The following is a 26,373-nucleotide window of genomic DNA, read 5'->3' as shown; positions in this document are numbered from 1 at the left end:
ACGTGCTTACTTTGGGCGATATGAAAGAAGGTCACTAGCATTACCGAATGGTCTGAGACTGCGGCAGGGTAAAAAAAAAAAAATTCATAAATAAAAAAACGCTTGTGGCGAATACATTTACCACATGACCGCTACAAGGTCACTATATTTGATGTGGGCCGCACAAAATCGGCACCCAGCTGTCCCAGTGGGGTTCTCAAACTAAAAAAACCTACACTCTTTCATCTCTTACTTAGCCTGCTTCACTTTCTCTTGATATCTTCATCCCCCATCCCACGCCCCCCCGTCTCAATTTTAAACTGTGTCAAATAGCCTACAGGATGTTGAAGAAATATTGTAGAGAATCGTTAAAAAGTAACACGTTGCTTAATTCAGACCAGGGGCTGTGATATTGGGATGTGTGGAGGACATATATATCTATCAATGCATAATAATGAGAAGAACAGTGTTTAATAAATGATCATTCAGAAAAAATAAATCAAAATCAATCAAATTTGAGAATAAATGAATATTCATATAAATATATATATATATATATATTAGCCGCAACGGACTATAAGCCGCAGATACAGTCGTGGTCATTAGTTTACATACACTTGTAAATAACATAATGTCATGGCTGTCCAATAATTTGTACAACTCTTATTTTTTTGTGATAGAGTGATTGACATCACATGGACACAGATAAGACCTTTTGGAGGAAAGTTCCGTGGTCAGATGAAACAAAACAAAAAATGAGCCGTTTGCCCACAATACCCAGCAATATGTTCGGAGGAGAAAAGGTAAAGCCTTTAACCCCAGGAACACTATTCCTACCGTCAAGCATGGTGGTGGTAGTATTATGCTCTGGGCCTGTTTTGCCGCCAATGGAACTGGTGCTTTACAGAGAGTAAATGGGACAATGAAAAAGGAGGATTACCTCCAAATTCTTCAGGACAACCTGAAATCATCAGCCCGGAGGTTGGGTCTTGGGCGCAGTTGGGTGTTCCAACAGGACAATGACCCCAAACTAGGGCTGGGCGATATTACCTTTTTTTAATATCGCGATATTTTAAAGGGGAACATTATCACAATTTCAGAAGGGTTAAAACCATTAAAAATCAGCTTATTATATTTTTCGAAGTTTTTTTTCAAAATTTTACCCATCACGCAATATCCCTAAAAAAAGCTTCAAAGTGCCTGATTTTAACCATCGTTATAAACACCCGTCCATTTTCCTGTGACGTCACATAGTGATGCCAACACAAACAAACATGGCGGAGAGAACAGCAAGCTATAGCGACATTAGCTCGGATTCAGACTCGGATTTCAGCGGCTTAAGCGATTCAACAGATTACGCATGTATTGAAACGGATGGTTGTAGTGTGGAGGCAGGTAGCGAAAACGAAATTGAAGAAGAAACTGAAGCTATTGAGCCATATCGGTTTGAACCGTATGCAAGCCAAACCGACGAAAACGACACGACAGCCAGCGACACGGGAAAAAGCGAGGACGAATTCGGCGATCGCCTTCTAACCAACGATTGGTATGTGTTTGTTTGGCATTAAAGGAAACTAACAACTATGAACTAGGTTTACAGCATATGAAATACATTTGGCAACAACATGCACTTTGAGAGTGCAGACAGCCCAGTTTTCATCAATTAATATATTCTGTAGACATACCCTCATCCGCTCTCTTTTCCTGAAAGCTGATCTGTCCAGTTTTGGAGTTGATGTCAGCAGGCCAGGGAAGCTAGGGTCGATATTCTTCTCTTGATCATCTTCGGTGGCATAAGGGACGGTGTGACCCAAGACATCCTGGGGGTTTAGCTCGCTCGTCTGCGGGAACAAACTGCCGCCATTGCTTGCCGTGCTAGCGAGGTCCTTTGTCCCTGAATTGCTCACACACTCCGGCAGATTCAATGGGGGTCTGGCGGCAGATTTCTTTGACTTTATCGTTGGAAATGCATCTGCTTTGAGTGTCGCAGGATATCCACACATTCTTGCCATCTCTGTCGTAGCATAGCTTTCGTCGGTAAAGTGTGCGGAACAAACGTCCAATTTCTTGCCACTTTTGCATCTTTGGGCCACTGGTGCAACTTGAATCCGTCCCTGTTCGTGTTGTTACACCCTCCGACAACACACCGACGAGGCATGATGTCTTCAAGGTACGGAAAACAGTCGAAAAAACGGAAAATAACAGAGCTGATTTGACTCGGTGTTTGAGAAAATGCCGGATTGCTTCCCGATGTGACGCCACGTTGTGACGTCATCGCTCGGAGCGAATATTAGAAAGGCGTTTAATTCGGCAAAATTCACCCATTTAGAGTTCGGAAATCGGTTAAAAAAATATATGGTCTTTTTTCTGCAACATCAAGGTATATATTGACGCTTACATAGGTCTGGTGATAATGTTCCCCTTTAAAGGAAACTAACAACTATGAACTAGGTTTACAGCATATGAAATACATTTGGCAACAACATGCACTTTCAGAGTGCAGACAGCCCATTTCAGGCGCGCTAAGAACATATATTTTTCCACGATTTCAGCACTCAGGTTAACCATACCTAAATAGACACAAAATACTGCATTACACAAGACTACCCGAATGTACTCGAATGATTGAAAAAAATAAATGTTTTTAAGCTAAATTATTGGTAAACACAGTTTATGTATAATCATTTACGTAAAACCGCGAGTAATGAATAAAGTTTTCTTCAATTAATATATTCTGTAGACATACCCTCATCCGCTCTCTTTTCCTGAAAGCTGATCTGTCCAGTTTTGGAGTTGATGTCAGCATCTGCTTTGAGTGTCGCAGGATATCCACACATTCTTGCCATCTCTGTCGTAGCATAGCTTTCGTCGGTAAAGTGTGCGGAACAAACGACCGACCATTTCGTCGGCTTTTCCCACAGCCTCGTATTTTGAACAAATTTCGTCCAATTTCTTGCCACTTTCGCATTTTTGGGCCACTGGTGCAACTTGAATCCGTCCCTGTTCGTGTTGTTACACCCTCCGACAACACACCGACGAAAGTGAGAAAATGGCGGATTGCTTCCCGATGTGACGTCACAACAGAGAGCGAATAATAGAAAGGCGTTTAATTCGGCAAAATTCACCCATTTAGAGTTCGGAAATCGGTTAAAAAAATATATGGCCTTTTTTCTGCAACATCAAGGTATATATTGACGCTTACATAGGTCTGGTGATAATGTTCCCCTTTAAAACCATTTCACCAATCAAGCAGTCACATGACCACACTATTGCTACGCACTGTAAAAACTGACAAGAGTCAGACGAGGCAGCACAACTCTTCAATGTTTACTCAAAAACTAGGAAAAACGAACATTCATATCAACCGCTGTCATCTGTGTCAGTAGAAATGTTCACATTTTAGCCTACAAAAATTCCACTTCCAACTCGCGAAATACATGTTGCGGTAAGTTCAAGACGTGTTTTACGTTTTAGCTGTGCATATGCTAACATTGGCACCGTTATATTGACATAAATGTTTGTGAATTGTGCATATTTTCTACTGCATACTGTAGTAGGGTCTCTCTGTCTCTCACGCAAACAAAAAAACTACAGTTGGAGTGCAACTACCATTTAAAAAATAGCTACGAAATAAATCAGAAGTTACTCACTAGTAGGGATCATACTCGAAACCGATTTTCCCGGTTGTTCGATAAGAAAAAAACGAGTCTTCGGACTCGAATCCCTTTTTGAGAACCGGTACCCGTTATCGAGACCACAATAGTAAAGAAAAAGAGTTGGTTCTTTATTCGAATCCCGTCTCGACCAGAAATGCCCCGTGAGACATAGACGTAGCTCAGTCATTAGGCGCAGATAGCGAAAGCAGGAAAAACAATGGACCGGAAAAAGCGCTCCAAGATGTAATAATGTTCAAAACAAAAAGGTATAATCCAATGAATAACTTTACAGAGAGATTTGAGCAGGGTACAAACACATGACGAACACTTTTACGACCAACCGGAAACATAGCAACCAGGCTAGCAACGCACCTCCTTTACGGCAGCTGTCGCAACGTTCTTAAAGCAACCGCAGCACATACATATATATACAACATATATCTCCCTTTTTTAACTTTTGGTTTTCTTTCCTTGTAAACAAAACAAAATCACACTGTATATGTGTTGTCTGTCTAATTATAAATAATGCAGTGTTGGCTGAGTTCTTGACGTTTACTTTCACTTTCATAACCTCATTCTTAGCTGCCGGCGTAACGACATGCAACAACACTGTTTGGGACTACCGCGCATGCTCGTCACTCCTGTTGCATGCTGGGTAGTGTAGTTGTTATATTCCCTAGCTCATGGGTCGGCAGCCCGCGGCTCTTTGATCACTCTGATGCTGGCTCAGCTGCATACTTGCCGACCACCCCCCGATTTTCCCGGGAGACTTCCGGATTTCAGTGCCTCTCGCAGAAAGCCCCCGGGATTAATATTCTCCGATTTTCACCCTTACAATAGTAATAAGGGCGTGCCATGATGGTACAGCATTTAGCGCCCTCTACAATCTGTATCAACGGCGTGCCAGCCCAGCCTCTTGTTATAAGCATCTTCTGCCTGCACACGTAAGTGACAGCAATGCATACTTGGTCAACAGCCACACAGGTTACACTGACGGTGGCCATATAAAACAACTTTAACACTCTTACTAATAATGCACCACACTTTGAACCAAAACCAAACAAGAATGACAAACATTTCGGGAGAACATCTGCACCTTAACACAACATAAACACAACAGAACAAATACCCAGAATCCCATGCAGCCCTGACTCGTCCGGGCTACATTATACACCCCTGCAACCACCAAACCCCGCCCCCACCCCAATCCTGCTCCCTCACACATCAACCCCCCCCCCCCTATGTGCGTCGGTTGAGATGGGCGGGGTTTGGTAGCGGGGGTGTATAATGTAGCCCGGAAGAGTTAGGGCTGCATGGGATTCTGGGTATTTGTTCTGTTGTGTCAATGTTGTGTTACGGCGCAAATGTTCTCCGGAAATGTGTTCGTCATTCTTGTTTGGTGTGGGTTCACAGTGTGGCGTATTATTAGTAAGAGTGTTAAAGTTTTTTATACCGCCACCATCAGTGTAACCTGTGTGGTTGTTGACCAAGTATGCCTTGCTGTCATTTACGTGATCAAGTAGAAGCCCCATACAACGTGAGGCTGGGCCGGCACGCTGGTTGTAGTGGACGCTAAATGCTGTACCATCACGGCACGCTCGAGAGAATAGTTGCCCTGAAATTCATAGTCTGCCGGAAAAATCGGGAGGGTTGACAAGTATGACGCTGTCAATCGCCATTTATATAAAATCCGCGGGCCACACTAACATTCAATTTACATATTAAGGGTGTCTGAGACCCTTGTTTTATACATAGCACAAAGCAAAAAAAAAACTTTGGATGCAGTGTTATTTCATTTTAAATTTCAAAAGATTTTTGTGGCTCCCATTGTTTTCTTTAATTTGTGAAACTGGTCAAAATGGCTCTTTGACTGGTAAAGGTTGCCAAAACCCCTTCTTTAGCTCATAACATCTATAAAGAAATAATGTTAACTCAATAAAGTGTATTTCTTTTTTAGCTTTAACTTTTCATTTTTTTTAGCATTGTAACCACATTTGCAAACAACTTTTCTCTTCATAGAATTGTCTTTCAATAAAGACATAAAGTGCAAAAATGTCAAAGCATCATAACAAACAGCTATGTCGAATAGTAGCAGAAGTGCACTTTTTGGAGAGCTGTGTTATTTTCAGTTTTGTGCCCAAGGGACTGATTTTATTTAACACTATATTATTATTTATACACCTATAGTGACCACAGAGACAGGTTGTTTTTGTGTTACTGTATATATTTATTTTTCTGAAAAATCCCACTTAATATACTTTGGGTAACAACAGTCAATATTTATTTATTTTTTTTATTTTTTTTAGGGGGGTAACAGTCAATATTTATTTATTTATTAGATTTTATTTTTTTCTTATATAATAAAAGTGAGCTTTTGCTAAACTAAATATTGTGTTTTTTTCCATATACAACAACCTATATGGACTCGATAAGAGAATCGATAAGGAATCGGTTCGATAAGAGGATTCGATAATAGGCTCGAACTCGATAATTCCTTATCAAACATCATCCCTACTCACTAGTTATTCAGTAATTGAGGAGTTTTCCCACTCAATACTCTTACTCCCTAATTATTTGGATTACTATTTCTTACTTATACTTGAGTCAGATTGCTCTCCAGTCACGGTGCAATTCTACTCTGGCCGTCACAATAACAACATCTACTTTAAGTTCACATTGCTTACTCATTCCTATTTAGGTGGTTGTCTTGATAAGATAAGAATGCCCTTGAGCAAGGCACTGAAATCAAGGTGGCAACATTGTAAACTGTGCTGGGTAAGTTAAAAAGTGTTGCTATGTATGAATTAAAATCCCTGGAACATGTTCAGTATGGATCAAAGCCAGCTGAAGCCCTACGGCATGCATTTGATCTGAAATCGTCCCTGATGGAGGTACCACTTAAGAACTGCATTTTTGGGGGGGGAAATTCATTCACAATCCCTGTGTGAGACAAGAACACACGTTTCCCTGTTTGGTGTATTCCAAATAGCAAATAAAGAGAAATGGCTAACAATGTAGCCACTGGGATTTTTTTATGACTCATAATTGTCGACCACAGTGGAAGTGTTTTAAATGGAGAAAACTAATCATACTATCACTCCTTTAATGCGCCCTATGGTCGGAAAAATACGGTAGCATATAACAAAAGAGAACAATAAATATAATAGTCAAACTGCAATGCAAAGCAGTTCAGCACCTTGGATAGTGACCATTTTGACAGTCATTTTAAAGGCCTATTGAAATGCGATTTTCTTATTTAAACAGGGATAGCAGGTCCATTCTATGTGTCATACTTGATCATTTCGCGATATTGCCATATTTTTGCTGAAAGGATTTAGTAGAGAACATCGACGATAAAGTTTGCAACTTTTGGTCGCTGATAAAAAAGCCTTGCCTGTACCGCAAGTAGCAGACGAGTAGCGTGACGTCACAGGTTGTGGAGCTCCTCACATCCGCACATTGTTTACAATCATGGCCACCAGCAGCGAGAGCGATTCGGACCGAGAAAGCGACGATTTCCCTATTAATTTGAGCGAGGATGAAAGATTCTTGGATGAGGAAAGTGAGAGTGAAGGAGCGATTCAGATAGGGAAGATGCTGTGAGAGGCGGGTGGGACCTGATATTCAGCTGGGAATGACTAAAACAGGAAATAAACACAAGACATATATATACTCTATTAGCCACAACACAACCAGGCTTATATTTAATATGCCACAAATTAATCCCGCATAACAAACACCTCCATATAACCCGCCAATACAACTCAAACACCTGCACAACACACTCATTCCCACAGCCCAAAGTACCGTTCACCTCCCCAAAGTTCATACAGCACATATATTTCCCCAAAGTCCCCAAAGTTACGTACGTGACATGCACATAGCGGCACGCACGTATGGGCAAGCGATCAAATGTTTGGAAGCCGCAGCTGCATGCGTACTCACGGTACCGCGTCTGCGCATCCAACTCAAAGTCCTCCTGGTAAGAGTCTCTGTTGTCCCAGTTCTCCACAGGCCAATGGTAAAGCTTGACTGTCATCTTCCGGGAATGTAAACAATGAAACACCGGCTGTGTTTGTGTTGCTGCAGTCGGCCGCAATACACCGCTTCCCACCTACAGCTTTCTTCTTTGCTGTCTCCATTGTTCATTGAACAAATTGCAAAAGATTCACCAACACAGATGTCCAGAATACTGTGGAATTTTGCGATGAAAACAGACGACTTAATAGCTGGCCACCATGCTGTCCCAAAATGTCCTCCACAATCCGTGACGTCACGCGCTGACGTCATCATACCGAGACGTTTTCAGCAGGATATTTCGCGCAAAATTTAAAATTGCACTTTGGTAAACTAACCCGGCCGTATTGGCATGTGTTGCAATGTTAAGATTTCATCATTGATATATAAACTATCAGACTGCGTGGTCGGTAGTAGTGGGTTTCAGTAGGCCTTTAACTCTGTTTATCAACTGATGAGAGCACAATAGACTAGTAGACTATATCAATAGCTATAAAGTTTGGTCAAACTGGCACAGCGGCCCACAGGTTCACAGACAAACAAGTTCAATATGAAGTACTATAAGCCTACTCACCACTATTTGAAGGACACACGGGGATCCTCGCTCTATAAGTCTATTTTCTTTGCTTTCCCATCCTCTATGGACAACATGGCAAGTCCACTCAGTCTCTCCTGTCCCACTGCGCTCCTCAAGTGGCTTTTAATTACCTTTAACTTGGAGATTGAGCGCTCAGAGTTTGCAACGGTCAAAAATAAAAGCTCAGTGAATGTAGAAGTTATTGCCGGGTCAGCCCCTCTTGAAGCACGGCCCCTTGTTCTGGATCATTATATGTCCATGTTTGCTCCAAAGCCTTCACACATATGGTTGTCTAAACCAAAATTAATCATTTGTTATTATTATTCTCCAGATTTTGGTATGCTCTACCTTCCACATTTTTCACCCGATTCAAACCGTTCCAACTTCAATCTGTTCAGCCTATTCGGGACTCGCGGGCTTACCCTTGAAAAAAATCCAAAAATTCCCAGAATTCCCAGAATTCCAGGTTTTCTAGGACAGTTTTCCCCGTTCAACTACTATTCGATTACTCCTTCCACATTTTTAAATGCATTTCAACCGTTCCACCATCAAAACATTCCTCTTAATCAGGACAAAAAACTAAGTTGTTTTTTGAACTGGAAAAATTCCCCATTTTCCCGAAATTCCAGGAATTGCGAAATACCATTTCTCAATTCAACATGTTACTACTTCAACATTTCTCGACAGATTCAACACCAACCATTACCGCTTTTCCCGAAATTCCCATTGAAATCAATGGGACATTCTTCAAAGTGTCCACAATTCCCACATTTTTCATCTGATTCAAACTGTTCCAACTTCAAAATATTCAACCTGTTCAGAAATGGTGTGCTCTACTTCAACAATTCTAAAAAAAAAAAAAATTCCCAGATTTCCCATAATTCCAGGTTTTCCGGGACATTTTTCCCATTTAAAATGAATTGGCCATTTTTAAAACTTACACCATTTCCACATTTTTCAACCAATTCAAATCATTTCACCTTCAACACATTTCACCATCCTGGAAATTCAAACTTCACTTCTTCCAAATTAAATTTTTTTCCAGGATTTTCCAGAATTCCTGGTTTTCCAAAGCACTATTGCCACCCTTTTTTCTGGCGACTAACTCCTCCCACATTTTTCAACCCATTTCAACCGTTCCACCGTCAAAACATTCCTCTTAATCAGGGCAAAAAACAAAGTTGTTTTTTGAACTGGAAAAATTCCCCATTTTCCCGAAATTCCAGGAATTGCGCAATACCATTTCTCAATTCAACATGTTACTACTTCAACATTTCTCGACAGATTCAACACCAACCATTTCAACGCATTCAGACCATTCAAGTCTTTTTTCACTATTTAAAAAAAATTCCTGCTTTTCCCGAAATTCCCAATTTTTCTGAAATTCCCATTGAAATCAATGGGACATTCTTCAAAGTGTCCACAATTCCCACATTTTTCATCTGATTCAAACTGTTCCAACTTCAAAATATTCAACCTGTTCAGAAATGGTGTGTTCTACTTCAACATTTCTCGACAGATTCAACACCAACCATTTCAACTCATTCAGAACATTCAGGTATTTTTCACCATTTAAAAAAAAATTCCAGCTTTTCAACAATTCTAAAAAAAAATTCCAGGATTTCAGTTCAACTTCAGCACTGGAGCATTCCCACACAATTTCTTCAAGAATTTTTTTCTCCAGATTTTGGCACGCTCTACCTTCCACATTTTTCACCCGATTCAAACCGTTCCAACTTCCAACTGTTCAGCCTATTCGGGACTCGTGGGCTTTCCCTTGAAAAAATCCAAAAATTCCCAGATTTCCCAGAATTCCAGGTTTTACCGGACATTTTTCCCATTCAAAATGAATTGGCCAATTTTCAAACTTCCACCATTTCCCCATTTTTCAACCGATTCAAATCATTTCACCTTCAACACATTTAACCATTCTTGAAATTTAACCTACTTTTTTTCCAAGTTCAAAAAAAATTACAGGATTTTCCAGAATTCCTGGCTTTCCAAAGCGCTATTTCCACCCTTTTTTCTGGCAACTACCCCTTCCACATTTTTCAACGCATTTCAACCGTTCCACCGTCAAAACATTCCTCTTAATTCGGACAAAAAACATGGTTGTTTTTTTAACTGGAAAAATTCAGGTTTTCCCCCAAATTCCAGGAATTCCGTAATACCATTTCTCAATTCAACATGTTACTACCAAAATCATTCAGACCATTCACATTTTTTACCATTAAAAAAAAAAATTCTTGCTTTTCTTGAACTTCCCAAATTCTTTAGAAATTCCCATTGAAATCAATGGGACATTCTTCAAAGTTCCAACTCCCACATTTTTCATCTGATTCAAACTGTTCCAACTTCAAAATAATTAACCTGTTTAGGAATTATGTGCTCTACTTCAACAATTCTAAAAAAATTCCAGGATTTCAGTTCAACTTCAGCATTGGAGCATTCACACGCAATTCCTTCGGGAATTGCCTCATCTAGTTAGTATTTGTTATTGTTGAAGAAACTAGCAAATGTTGCAATGCGCTACGAGTTCGCTTACTGCCCTTCTGTTAAGAAGGAGAAAGCCTGTTCTGTCTTTTAGCCCTCCATGGAGTGTAGTCCCGTATGGATTCTTCATTCATCACTCCAAGCAACGTTTGTAAGTTTTACAATCTACAATGTAATGCTCTCAGTCTCCGTTCTAATTCATCCCAAAGGTGTTCTATCGGGTTCAGGTCAGGACTCTGTGCAGGCCAGTCAAGTTCATCCACACCAGACTCTGTCATCCATGTCTTTATGGACCTTGCTTTGTGCACTGGTGCACAGTCATGTTTGAAGAGGAAGTGGCCCGCTCCAAACTGTTCCTGCAAGGTTGGGAGCATGGAATTGTCCAAAATGTTGTGGTATCCTGGAGCATTCAAAGTTCCTTTCACTGGAACTAAGGGGCCAAGCCCAATTCCTGAAAAACAACCCCACCTCATATTTCCTCCTCCACCAAATTTCATACTCGGCACAATGCAGTCCGAAATGTACCATTTTCCTGGCAACCTCTAAACCCAGACTGGTCCATCAGATTGCCAGATGGAAAAGCGTGATTTATCAGTCCAGAGAAGGCGTCTCCACTGCTCTAGAGTCCAGTGGCGACGTGCTTTACACCACTGCACCCAACGCTTTGCATTGGACTTGGTGATGTATGGCTTAGATGCAGCTGCCTGGCCATGGAAACCCATACCACTAAGCTCTCTGCGTACTGTACGTGGGCTGATCGGAAGGACACATGAAGTTCCGAGCTCTGTAGCAACTGACTGTGCAGAAAGTCTTTGCACTATGCGCTTCAGCATCCGCTGGCCCCTCTCTGTCAGTTTACAGGGCCTACCACTTTGTGGCTGAGTTGCTGTTGTTCCCAAACTCTTCACTTTTCTTATAATAAAGTTGACTTTGGAATATTTAGGAGCGAGAAAATTTCACGACTGGATTTGTTGCACATGTTGCACGCTGAAAATCACTGAGAGCGGCCCATTCTTTCACAAATGTTTGTAGAAACAGTCTCCATACCTAAGTGCTTGATTTTATACACCAAGCCAAGTGATTAGGACACCTGATTCTCATCATTTGGATGGGTGGCCAAATACTTTTGGCAATACAGTGTATATTTGCTTTTAAACGTGTGCCATGGCAGGAGAGAACAGAACAGAAAAAGGTCCTTCATACCCTTATTGTGGTGTCTTTTTGTTTAAATGGTGTTCTTTTTTCGCATATGTTTAAGGACAACACGAGGAACATGAATCTTCCTTCGAGTTCCTCCCCGTTCATCGACCTTTACCGGCATCCGGAGTTCAGTCCAAACTCAAATCCCAGTGACTGCCCCGGTGGACTGTTCAGTTGAGTGTCACATTATTAGATAAGGGATTCCTTCTCTTTCTGCATTTAGTGGGCAAGTTTACTTTTAATACGTTCCAAATGATGTCACCCGGCATCACCTCAAATAACAGCTGATAAAGCCACAGTGCGCTTTCACTTTGGGAATAAACATCCTGAATAGTCGAAGTCGGAAATAAAAAAAAAAATATATAAATAAACTTCACATATTTCTCGACATAGCAAATTGAAGCAGGATATTACAGAGGAGGCAGAACTGGGTAAAAAAAAAAGGAAGTAGGAAATAGAAGTAAACATTGCTTCTTTCCTCCAACACACAAATAACTCTTGGCTATTACTTTTTTGCAGAAAAGGACATAAAGAAAAAAATTGAAAGGAACTTCTGCACAATTTCTGGTATCAAGCGGAAGATAAAAAAAACGTCTATATTTCTAAAAGGGGACCAACAATGATTTGGATCGACACGTACCACAACGTCTTGTGGTCTAAATAGTAATTCTACATTCACTGTACAAACATACATATACACATACATGTACATATACATTCACTGTACAAACATACATATACACATACATGTACATATACATTCACTGTACAAACATACATATACATGTACATATACATTCACAAATTAATCCCGCATAACAAACACCTCCCCCCTCCCGTCCATATAACCCGCCAATACAACTCAAACACCTGCACAACACACTCAATCCCACAGCCCAAAGTAACGTTCATCTTCCCAAAGTTCATACAGCACATATATTTCCCCAAAGTCCCCAAATTTACGTACGTGACATGCACATAGCGGCGCGCACGTACGGGCAAGCGATCAAATGTTTGGAAGCCGCAGCTGCATGCGTACTCACGGTACCGCGTCTGCGTATCCAACTCAAAGTCCTCCTGGTAAGAGTCTCTGTTGTCCAAGTTCTCCACAGGCCAAAGGTAAAGCTTGACTGTCATCTTCCGGGAATGTAAACAATGAAACACCGGCTGTGTTTGTGTTGCTGAAGTCGGCCGCAATACACCGCTTCCCACCTACAGCTTTCTTCTTCGCTGTCTCCATTGTTCATTGAACAAATTGCAAAAGATTCACCAACACAGATGTCCAGAATACTGTGGAATTTTGCGATGAAAACAGACGACTTAATAGCTGGCCACCATGCTGTCCCAAAATGTCCTCTACAATCCGTGACGTCACGCGCTGACGTCATCATACCGAGACGTTTTCAGCAGGATATTTCGCGCAAAATTTAAAATTGCACTTTAGTAAGCTAACCCGGCCGTATTGGCATGTGTTGCAATGTTAAGATTTCATCATTGATATATAAACTATCAGACTGCGTGGTCGGTAGTAGTGGCTTTCAGTAGGCCTTTAATCTTTTTTTACTAAATATATTTGTTCTTTCCCTTTTGACATTCAAAATCATGCACTGCATGCAATTGCACATCTTTTAAAATTCAATATCTTTAAAATCTAAATATTATACCACCATTAGAGATGTCCGATAATATCGGACTGCCGATATTATCCGCCAATAAATGCTTTAAAATGTAATATCGGAAATCATCGGTATCGGTTTCAAAAAGTAAAATTGAAGACTTTTTAAAATGCCGCTGTACGGAGTTGTACACGGACGTAGGGAGAAGTACAGAGCGTCAATAAACCTTAAAGGCACTGCCTTTGCGTGCCGGCCCAATCACATAATATCTACGGCTTTTACATACACAAGTGAATGCAAATCATACTTGGTCAACAGCCATACAGGTCACACTGAGGGTGGCCGTATAAACAACTTACTTACTGATTCAGAGAGCACTAATTTAACATCAAACCTCTGCTTAATGTATATGGCCACTCCACCACCTTTTCTTTGTCGGTCAGTACGATAGACATTATAGCCATGAATGTAAATATCTTTATCAAGCACAGATTGTTTAAGCCAAGTTTCAGATGAGACTACAATATCAGCATTTGTTGAGTTTATCCAGATCTTTATCATATCAAGTTTAGGGAGTAAACTCCGAACATTGATATGAATAATCCCAAGACCAGATGTAGTTTTAAAATCCGCAGGTGTAAAATATTGTGTAGGTGTATCAGGGCCTGGATTAGTCTCAACGTTTCCTGAGAGCAATAACAATAATATAACTAAACATTTGCGCTTAAAGTTACCATCTCTTGAGTTTGTCTTTAATCTGTGAAAGTAATACTGTAATACAACTTTCACACTGTTACAAATATGCGCCACACTGTGAACCCACACCAAACAAGAATGACAAACACATTTCGGGAGAACATCCGCACCGTAACACAACATAAACACAACAGAACAAATACCCAGAACCCCTTGCAGCACTAACTCTTCCGGGACGCTACAATATACACCCCCCGCTACCCGACACTCAAGCATCAAGGGTTGGAATTGGGGGCTAAATCACCAAAATTATTACCGAGCGCGGCCACCGCTGCTGCTCACTGCTCCCCTCACCTCCCAGGGGGTGATCAAGGGTGATGGGTCAAATGCAGAGGATAATTTCACCAAACCTAGTGTGTGTGTGTGTGTGTGTGTGACTATCAGTGGTACTTTAACTTTAAGTATTCAATCACTATTTGGCCAGAGCACTGACAATAAATGTTGGTACTGAAAAAAATATTAAATATAAAATGTTAAATAAAAAATATTTTTATATTTTTTGCATCATGACATGTTTTACAATGCTTGTCTTCAGATTTTGTTTGCAATTTTATTTTATTTTTCAATACAAAAACTTGCTGTCAGTGTTCCGGCGCCACACGGTTGTTATTCCTTTAATCGGTATTCACTTCAGCGCTCTGCTGTGTCAATGTCGCGCACCAGACTGCTGGGCAATTTTGTAATAAAAATAAAAAAATAAAAAAAATAAAGTGTGCTGATGAAAACAAACAAGCGCAAGTCGTCCTTGATCCGGGGAAACATGACTCTCACAGATGGAGGAGTTTGTAATCCTGGAAAATTGGCTCTGGGACTTGTTCTTTCAAAGTGTGAACTGTGCAAGTGTGTGGGTTTCCCTTGAGAGGGAGAGAGACTAGTACCTCCCATTCTGCCTCTGCACATTTTCTTCCAAGACTGTGTGTGGAATGCGACATCGGTTACCTCCTACTGCAGGTAAGAGATTGGCAAACTCCCCTGTAGGGACAATAGGGTTGTACATTATACCGAAATTAGTAGAGTACCGAGATACTAATGAATCATATTTGGTACTATACCGCCTCGAAAAAGTCTGTGATGCAGACGAGCATGTTTGCCAATGCACACACACGGAGTACTTACAAGCAGACACAGTGTGTAGACAGAAAAGGGAGAATTTTGGCTTAAGAACTATAGTTAAAGTTTAAGTACCAGTGTGGTGAAATGTGTCCTCTGCATTTGACCCATCCCCTTGTTCACCCCCTGGGAGGTGAGGGGAGCAGTAGGCAGCAGCGGTGGCCGCGCCCGGGAATAATTTTTGGTGATTTAACCCCTAATTCCAAGCCTTGATGCTGAGTGCCAAGCAGGGAGGTAATGGGTCCCATTTTTAGAGTCTTTGGTATGACTCGGCCGGGGTTTGAACTCACAACCCACCGATCTCAGGGCGGACATTCTAACCACTAGAGCCACTACGTTGAAGTTATAACACTCAGGAACACCGAACACCACACAAGGTTTAAGGGTTATTGTATCATTTTCCTTTAAATAAAAAATTAAAACGGGTCCCACAGACCCGAACACCTGTTCGGGTCTGTGGGACCCGTTTTCATTTTTTATTAAAAGGAAAATGATACAATTAATTAATTTTCCAAACTGAGACTCACTGACTTTGGCTCATTTTCTGTGAAGAACATATATCAGAATACATATTTAATGACCACACACCATACACCGCCCCTACACATTTCTATTACGTATAAGATGTCCGGGTCCACTGGACCTGGGTCTAATAGAAGTGTGGAAATTGATGTTCTGTGTACCACACACACACACACACACACACACACACACACACACACACACACACACACACACACACAGCAGGCCTAGACAGGAGGAGGACAGAGTGTAGGTACACAGAACAACAGAGGGTCAAATGTGCGAGAAAATGAGAGCAGACCGTGTTGACAATGTTGCAACTTTGTGTGGGAACCGCAGGTGCTGAAACACAAAAGAAGAATCCCTGTGTGATGCAGAAACTGGCAGATAGATTTTCCGTGATACGTTCATATTGTTGTTACTGTGGGTCTGATGGACCCGTTGCATTTTGTGGCTTTTTATGCCTCACAATCAAACACTTTTATGTTAAAATACTGAACACAATTGATGTGTTGTTGTTGAGTGTCGGTGCTGTCTAGAGCTCGGCAGATTAACCGTGTAATACTCTTCCATATCAGTAGGTGGCAGCCGGTAGCTAATTGCTTTGTAGATGTCGGAAACAGCGGGAGGCAGTGTGCAGGTAAAAAGGTGTCTAATGCTTAAATCAAAAACAAACAAAAGGTGAGTGCCCCTAAGAAACGGCATTGAAGTTTAGGGAAGGCTATGCAGAACGAAACTAAAACTGAACTGGCTACAAAGTCAACAAAAACAGAATGCTGGACGACAGCAAAGACTTACTGTGGAGCAAAGACCGCGTCCACAATGTCCATCCGAACATGACATGACAATCAATAATATCCCCACGAAGAAGGATAAAAACAACTGAAATATTCTTGATTGCTAAAACAAAGTAGATGCGGGAAATATCGCTCAAAGGAAGACATGACACTGCTACAGGAAAATACCCAAAAAATAGGAGCGCAAGACAACAACTAAAACACTACACGCAGGAAAACAGCAAAAAATACAAAATAAGTCAGGGTGTCATGTGACAGGTGGTGACAGTACACCTACTTTGAGACAAGAGCTATAGTGATGCATGCTTGGTTATGCCTTAAAGTCATATCCAACATTTGCAACGACGACTTTTTACTGTCAACTGAGTTTAGGAATCCTACTGGTGGTGTGCCTGCGGATTTTTTCAACGCAAAAAATGTGCCTTGGCTCAAAAAAGGTTGAAAAACACTGCTATAGATAATAAAAAATTAAATCTATGGATAAAAAGCAGAGCCTGGCGACGCATGCGCGTTTATCATAACTCCCTCTCTCTCTCTCTGTCTCTGCCCCTCCCTCACCAATGCTGCTGCGCGCACATTTGTTTTGTTTTTAACCCCTTCTTAACCTTGAACGTACATTGAAATTACACGCAACCCTAACTCAAAATGCCGGACATTTGAGGTTATTAAGAAACTCCGCCCTGACAGCTCCGCAAAAGAGGACATGTCCGGTGAAAAGAGGACGTATGGTCAGTCTATCGTAGCCCGTGCCTCGGTAGTACGCTATTTAATATGTATGTGTGGAAACTCATTCGGTACTCCTCCGAACCGAACCGGAACCCCCGTACCGAAATGGTTCAATACAAATACACATACCGTTACACCACGAGTTAATAATAGTCTATAGTTAACAAAGTCTAACCAAGACTTCATTATGCCCAATCATTAAACAATCATGAATGTTTTTTGTGACCAACAAGTATGTGCTCCAATCACTCTATCACAAAAAAATAAGAGTTGTAGAAATGATTGGAAACTCAAGACAGCCATGACATTATGTTCTTTACAAGTGTATGTCAACTTTTAATGATTGTATTTCTTAGATATTGAAGGTAGGGATGTCCCGATCCAGGTTTTTGCACTTCCGATCCGATACTGATATTGTTTTTGCATTTCCGAACCGATACCAATACTGACCGATACCGATACTGACCGATACTGGCCTATCCGAGCATGTATTAAAGTTTAAAGTTATTTAGCCTACTTAGTTGTCAGAATCATGTTGAAAAGGGTTTTAGTACTCTTGATAACAACTAGCCAGCTGAATTAGGGGAGTTTGAATAATACACAATGGTTGGTAACAAGAAACTGACCTGTTTATTCAAGGATGAACACAAAATAGACAAAATTATACATGACAAACAGAAATGGCATTATTGAACTAGGGCTGGGCGATATGGCCTTTTTTTAATATTGCGATATTTTAAGGCCATATTGCGATACACGATATATATCTCGATATTTTGCCTTAGCCTTGAATGAACACTTGATGCATATAATCACAGCAGTATGATGATTCTATGTGTTTTGACTGATTGAGACTTTTATTAGTAGGTTGCACAGTGAAGTACATATTCCGTACAATTGACCACTAAATGGTAACACCCGAATAAGTTTTTGAACTTGTTTAAGTCGGGGTCCACTTAAATTGATTCATGATACAGATATGTACTATCAGATATATACTATCATCATAATAGTCATCACACAAGATAATCACATTGAATTATTAACATTATTTATAATACAGGGTGTGGAGGGGGGCGCCGGATGTAAGTGTCAGAGTTTGATATGAGAATAAATCTAAAGTTAAAATATAGGGTAGAAATGCACCCATTTGCAGGAAATGTAGTCTTGATTTTCAAAATTGTCTTTCAAGGCTTGCATGTCTACATTAAAACATTCTTCTTCATACTGCATTAATATATGCTACTTTTAAACTTTAATGCAGAGAAGGAAATCACAACTAAAAAAATCACTAATTTTTTCATACGGTGTTGATGTGGAAATTTTTGCCTTTAGCATTTTGATGGTGTGGACGTGTGGCACCGAACGGAGATAAGCGCCTCGACAGACGTCACAATATTTGAACAATGATGACGAAAACTGTTTTCTCTGTCGTGTCCGTGTGTCGAAAATTGTTATGCGCTTATTTTTTTATTTGATTTTATGCGTGGCATAGATTTGCTATGCGCAGAGGACGCTTAAACAGTGCGCAATTGCACAGCCGAGCACCTTATAGGGAGCGTTGGTCACACGGCTGCGCTAGCATCACAGCTAACGTTAGCCATGCTGCTACCTCTCTGCTCGGAGAGGACATATACGTATGTGACGTATGACGTGACAGTATGTGACGTATGACGTATACGTATGTGACGTATGACGTGACAGTATGTGACGTGTGTAAGAAGGTGCGCTTGCTGTCTGTGAGAGGGAGACACAGGAAAGAGTGAGAAGAGCCTGTCGTGTAATGCCAGCAGCTAAAAGCAACTGCGTGAGAATCCACAGACCTGTGGATGTGTTGAAGGTGTGCTGGAAAATGCGGAACAGAAGTTAGGGAGCAGCAGAAAAGTGGAATGTATTATTTAAATCGGTGCGTTGGAAAACACGGACCGAAGTTTTTTTTTTAAACTGGATCTGGATCGGCATTTTCCCATGTCTTGCCGATAAGCAATTTTTGGCAAATATCGGCAGCCGATCCGATCCAAATATCGGATCGGGACATCCCTAATTGAAGGTGTGTCAAGATCATGCGGGTATATGCGTTCTTCGACAAAAATTAACACTTTAGCTCACCTGCACGGGTTCTGACGAAGACGCCGACTCACCTGTCTGATGGCACACAGCAGCTTCCCGTAGCAGAACACGATCACCAGCAGCGGCACGATGAGGCAGAAGACAAAGAGACATATGATGTAGGAGACGTTATTCGCCGTCTTGGCCTTCCAGTCCACGGAGCAGGTGGTCCCGGGCCCCTCTGGGCCGTAACGGCTCCAGCCGAAGAGTGGAGGCAGGGTCCAGATGAGGGAGTAGACCCAGGAGAGGGTGATGCCCAAGGAGATCTTACAGTAGTTGGAGGAGTCTGCCTCGGTGGGGGTCATCATGGTGCAGTAGCGCTCGTAGGAGAGGACGGCCAGAGAGATCAGGGACACGATACCTACGGTGAGATAAAAGATCCTTACAAGGTGACCACAAAAAACAGTAAAAGTGTTATTAAATCTTAAAAAGTCCGGTGTAGTGGAATTTCTGACTTTTGAACTATATTTCGTGTCTGTCAAGAATGTCTGCTCATTTCATTTCTCGTCTATTCTAAACCACCATAGGACCAGATGTAGGCCAAAGTTTAATATGGAGTCGGTCTGACCATTCTACAAAATGTTTTGATTGTCTATCACGGGGTGCTCATTACGTCGATCGCGAGCTACCGGTCGATCGCGGATAGTCCTAAAAATGAGCGATCATAAATCTTCACTATGACGTCACTTGATTGACATTCACGGTACCTGAGGGTCTTGTGAGATAAGGCTGGCTGCTGCCAGCTCATTAAAATTACCGACAGGAAGGCGAGAAACACTTTTTATTTCAACAGACTCTGGCGCCGTACCTGTCGTCAAAACTCCAAAGACCGACATTCACGGTACCCGAGGGTCTTGTGAGATGACGCTGGCTGCTGCCAGCTCATTAAAATTACCGACAGGAAGGCGAGAAACACTTTTTATTTCAACAGACTCTGGCGCCGTACCTGTCGTCAAAACTCCAAAGACCGACTGCACAGTTGCACAATAAAAGCTCTGCTTCATCCTGCCCGCGTTAACAAAATAAGAGTCTCAGAAAGCTGGCGTGCACAAGCTAGCAAGCTACGGAGTTTGCCGACAATGTATTTCTTGTAAAGTGTATACAAAGGAGTACGGAAGCTGGACAAATAAGATGCCAAAAACCAACCACTTTCATGTGGTATTGGACAGAAAGGAGGACTTTTTTTCTCCTCCATTTGAAAATGCAGACGTTATCATCACTACTGTCTGATTACAATTAATGCAAGTCATCAGAATCAAGTAATACACCAACTTATATTCTTGTCTTCATGAAAGAAAGGAATCTATATGTGTTAAACATGCTTGTATTATCTTTAAACACCTTTAACTTATTAACAATATTAACTATATGTGTTAAACATGCTTGTATTATCTTTAAACACCTTTAACTTGTTAACAATATTAACTATATATGTTAAACATGCTTGTATTATCTTTAAACACCTTTAAGTTGTTAACAATATTAACTATATGTGTTAAAGATGCTTGTATTATCTTTAAACACCTTTAAGTTATTAACAATATTAACTATATGTGTTAAACATGCTTGTATTATCTTTAACCACCTTTAAGTTGTTAACAATATTAACTATATGTGTTAAACATGCTTGTATTATCTTTAAACACCTTTAACTTGTTAACAATATTAACTATATGTGTTAAACATGCTTGTATTATCTTTAAACACCTTTAACTTATTACCAATATTAACTATATGTGTTAAACATGCTTGTATTATCTTTAACCACCTTTAAGTTGTTAACAATATTAACCATATGTGTTAAACATGCTTGTATTATCTTTAAACAACTTTAACTTATTACCAATATTAACTATATGTGTTAAACATGTTTGTATTATCTTTAAACACCTTTAAGTTGTTAACAATATTAACTATGTGTTAAACATTCTTGTATTATCTTTAAACACCTTTAAGTTGTTAACAATATGTGTTAAACATGCTTGTATTATCTTTAAACACCTTTAAGTTGTTAACAATATTAACTGTGTTAAACATGCTTGTATTATCATTAAACACCTTTAACTTGTTAACAATATTAACTATATGTGTTAAACATGCTTGTATTATCTTTAAACACTTTTAACTTGTTAACAATATTAACTATATGTGTTAAACATGCTTGTATTATCATTAAACACCTTTAAGTTGTTAACAATATTAACTATATGTGTTAAACATGCTTGTATTATCTTTAAACACCTTTAACTTGTTAACAATATTAACTATATGTGTTAAACATGCTTGTATTATCATTAAACACCTTTAATTTATTAACAATATTAACTATATGTGTTAAACATGCTTGTATTATCTTTAAACACCTTTAACTTGTTAACAAAAACATGTATTTCATAAATAAGTAAATATAAATTATATATATGAATGAGGTAGATCCCCACGACTTGATCAATTGAAAAGTAGCTCGCCTGCAGAAAAGGTGTGAGCACCCCTGGTCTATCATGACTAAGGGAGTCAAGAATGTTGCAGAAAAAACAGGTGGAAAACAACAGGACCTTGACGCATGAAGGAAAACAGATCAAAAATGACGAAGTCAAACCTAGAGGAGAGCTTCTTTTCATTGCATGCTGACGGGCGCGCCCGGGGAAAAACTGTCTGTGTGCTCGAGAACTTAATCCAACCATTGTACCATTTAATTATGAGTAAAATAAAACTCTTGGGTTAAATCCACTTTTGTTCTCATTTAAAACCTGGACCTTCCACTACACCGGCTCATTTAATATTTAAACTTAAGTCTTAGGTATCTTGATTTCTTTTCAGGATATTTCCCATTTACTCAGGTAGATAAAGTTCCCACTGTGTTTCCACTAAAAACTAGCCAAGTAGATTTAGTTCTTCAGGACCTGTTTTTAGTTCCTGCCAGCTTGGTGGGACTTTTGGAAGGTTCCTGGTAGGGTTGTACGGTATACCGGTATTAATATAGTACCGCGATACTAATGAATCATATTCGGTACGATACCGCCTATGAAAAGTAGCCGTCGTCACGTCCTGTCATTGCTGGTTTTATAAGCAGAGGAGCATGTTCGGCAGCGCACAATCACAGAGTAATTACAAGCAGACACAGTGTGTAGACAGAAAAGGGAGAACGGACGCATTTTGGCTTAAAAACTAACGATAAAGGTGAAGTTATAACACTGAAACGCCCTCAAGAAGAGGTGCTTTAAGACATTGCTAGCTAGCTAGCTAGCGGCTAATGTCGATCCGCCCTTCTAAATCACTAATCCTCGTCTCCATGGCGACAAATAAAGTACGTTTCTTACAAGTATCATCCCTGCAGGACGAGGAATAGCTAAACATGCTTAACAAATGCCATTGGTGGATCTACACCTGACATCCACTGTAATGATACCAAGTACAATAGCGTATCTAGTCGATACTACTATGATTACGTCAAAAAATTTTTGGCATCACATCTATTTTCGTTTAAAAAAAAATTCATATTATGTTTATAAACTCAGGAAATACGTCCCTGGACACATGAGGACTTTGCATATGACCAATGTATGATCCTGGAACGACTTGGTATCGGATTGATGCCCAAATTTGTGGTATCATCCAAAACTAATGTAAAGTATCAATCAACAGAAGAATAAGTGATTATTACATTTGAACAGAAGTGTAGATAGAACATGTTAAAAGAGAAAGTAAGCAGATATTAACAGTAAATGAACAAGTAGATTAATAATTCATTTTCTACCGCTTGTCCTTAATAATGTTGACAAAATATTAGAAGGGAAAATGACACAATATGTTACTGCATATGTCAGCAGACTAAATTAGGAGCCTTTGTTTGTTTACTTACTACTAAAAGACAAGTTGTCTTGTATGTTGACTATTTTATTTAAGGACAAACTTGCAATAATAAACATATGTTTAATGTATCCTAAGATTTTTTATTAAAGGGGAACATTATCACAATTTCAGAAGGGTTAAAACCATTAAAAATCAGTTCCCAGTGGCTTATTTTATTTTTCGAAGTTTTTTTCAAAATGTTACCCATCACGCAATATCCCTAAAAAAAGCTTCAAAGTGCCTGATTTTAACCATCGTTATATACACCCGTCCATTTTCCTGTGACGTCACATAGTGAAGCCAACACAAACAAACATGGCGGAAAGAACAGCAAGCTATAGCGACATTAGCTCGGATTCAGACTCGGATTTCAGCGGCTTAAGCGATTCAACAGATTACGCATGTATTGAAACGGATGGTTGTAGTGTGGAGGCAGGTAGCGAAAATGAAATTGAAGAAGAAACTGAAGCTATTGAGCCATATCGGTTTGAACCGTATGCAAGCGAAACTGACGAAAACGACACGACAGCCAGCGACACGGGAGAAAGCGAGGACGAATTCGGCGATCGCCTTCTAACCAACGATTGGTATGTGTTTGTTTGGCATTAAAGGAAACTAACAACTATGAACTAGGTTTACAGCATATGAAATACATTTGGCAACAACATGCACTTTGAGAGTGCAGACAGCCCAATTTTCATCAATTAATATATTCTGTAGACATACCCTCATTCGCTCTCTTTTCCTGAAAGCTGATCTGTCCAGTTTTGGAGTTGATGTCAGCAGGCCAGGGAAGCTAGGGTCGATATTCTTCTCTTGATCATCTTCGGTGGCATAAGGGACGGTGTGAGCCAAGACATCCAGGGGGTTTAGTTCGCTTGTCTGTGGGAACAAACTGCCGCCATTGCTTGCCGTGCTAGCGAGGTCCTTTGTCCCTGAATTGCTCACACACTCCGGCAGATTCAATGGGGGTCTGGCGGAAGATTTATTTGACTTTACCGTTGGAAATGCATCTGCTTTGAGTGTCGCAGGATATCCACACATTCTTGCCATCTCTGTCGTAGCATAGCTTTCGTCGGTAAAGTGTGCGGAACAAACGTCCAATTTCTTGCCACTTTCGCATCTTTGGGTCACTGGTGCAACTTGAATCCGTCCCTGTTCGTGTTGTTACACCCTCCGACGACACACCGACGAGGCATGATGTCTCCAAGGTACGGAAAACAGTAGAAAATACGGAAAATAACAGAGCTGATTTGACTCGGTGTTTGAGAAAATGGCGGATTGCTTCCCGATGCTCCGAAAGCGAATATTAGAAAGGCGTTTAATTCGCCAAAATTCACCCATTTAGAGTTCGGAAATCGGTGAAAAAAATCTATGGTCTTTTTTCTGCAACATCAAGGTATATATTGACGCTTACATAGGTCTGGTGATAATGTTCCCCTTTAAAATAAAGCCAATAATGCCATTTTTGTGGTCCCTTTTATTTAGAAAAGTACCGAAAAGTGTCGAAATAATTTTGGTACCGGTATCGGGACAACACTAGTTCCTGGAACTTTCAAGGGTGCGGGCTGTGCTGTCGACCGCTGATTGGTCGAACACAGTTGGAGGTGTTCCTAAAACGTCATTTTCGAACAGAGGACCACCATTACGGGGTATGCAAGGACAACTTGTTAATTTCTTATTTCTTGTGTATTTCTATTGCAACCATACTTGCCAACCATGAGACCTCCGATTTCGGGGCGTGGTCGGGGTGGGGCGGGGGGCGTCTTTGGGGGCGTGGTTAATATATATATATATATATATATATATATATATATATATATATAAGAAATACTTGACTTTCAGTGAATTCTAGCTATATATATATATATATATATATATATATATATATATATATATATATATAAAAATAAATAAAATAAATACTTGAATTTCAGTGTTCATTTATTTACACATATACACACACATAACACTCATCTACTCATTGTTGAGTTAAGGGTTGAATTGTCCATCCTTGTTCTATTCTTTGTCACTATTTCAGAACACACACATTATACAAATATACATTATAAAATCAATAAGAAAACGGGAGCTCTAATTTGGGAGTCTGAATTAGGATCAGAAGTTCCTATATAAACATTGCGCACTCACGTCGCCTTTTTGTATTGATTACTGCAGCTGTACACTGGATTCATTCACAAATACAAACTACAACTCACAAACACTTTAGAGTTAGGCTCCACCATCAGAATGTGTACTTAAACTTATAAAGATCACATGGATATTATTCAGTGAGTTGAATCACCAAAACTAACCTGTTATACAGGAGGAAAAAGCACACAGGACGTTTCAATTGTTCACAGACTGGTCGCTCTCATCAGAATGTCAAGACACTTCCGGTCTGCAGGTGATAGCATTCAATTGGGAAGAAACGCCCTACTGCCCCCTACTGACCAATGTGAATACTGATAAATGTGTAATGACAGCTCCAAAAACGAATTCAAACCACAAAATAAAATAAATAAATCAACACAAAAATGTGACACATTATGGGTGGGTCACATATGCATGTACAGTAGATGGCAGTATTGTCCTGTTTAAAAGTGTCACAACATTGCTGTTTACGGCAGACGAACTGCTTTACGGTACACGAAAACTTGACTGCTGTTGTTGTGTTGTTACCGCGCTGGGAGGACGTTAATGAAACTGTCTAACAATAAACCCACATAAGAAACCAAGAACTCTCCCTCGATCATTAGCTGTTTATATTGTGGGAAAGCGGACGTGTGAACAGGCTGTCAACACGTCACTCAGGTCCGCATGGAGCTGGAGGGGGCGTGGCCTCCAGCTCCGCCTGAATTTCGGGAGATTTTCGGGAGAAAATTTGTCCCGGGAGGTTTTCGGGAGAGGGGCTGAATTTCGGGAGTCTCCCGGAAAATCCGGGAGGGTTGGCAAGTATGATT

At 40.3% G+C, this 26,373-nt stretch overlaps 1 protein-coding gene across 1 annotated transcript in view; it reads right to left on the bottom strand.

Moving 5' to 3' along the window:
• The window catches only part of LOC133580559 (vertebrate ancient opsin-like), a 242,418-nt gene that overhangs the window by 168,143 nt on the left and 47,902 nt on the right, over positions 1–26,373 (bottom strand). The window contains exon 2 of the mRNA XM_061934868.1: positions 19,591–19,919. Coding sequence (XP_061790852.1) covers positions 19,591–19,919 — 329 coding nt within the window. The remainder of the gene's footprint in view (positions 1–19,590; positions 19,920–26,373) is intronic.

Source organism: Nerophis lumbriciformis, linkage group LG03, assembly GCF_033978685.3.
Source record: "Nerophis lumbriciformis linkage group LG03, RoL_Nlum_v2.1, whole genome shotgun sequence".
NCBI classification, from domain to species: Eukaryota; Metazoa; Chordata; class Actinopteri; order Syngnathiformes; family Syngnathidae; genus Nerophis; species Nerophis lumbriciformis.
This window is presented reverse-complemented; position numbering and strand designations above follow the sequence as displayed.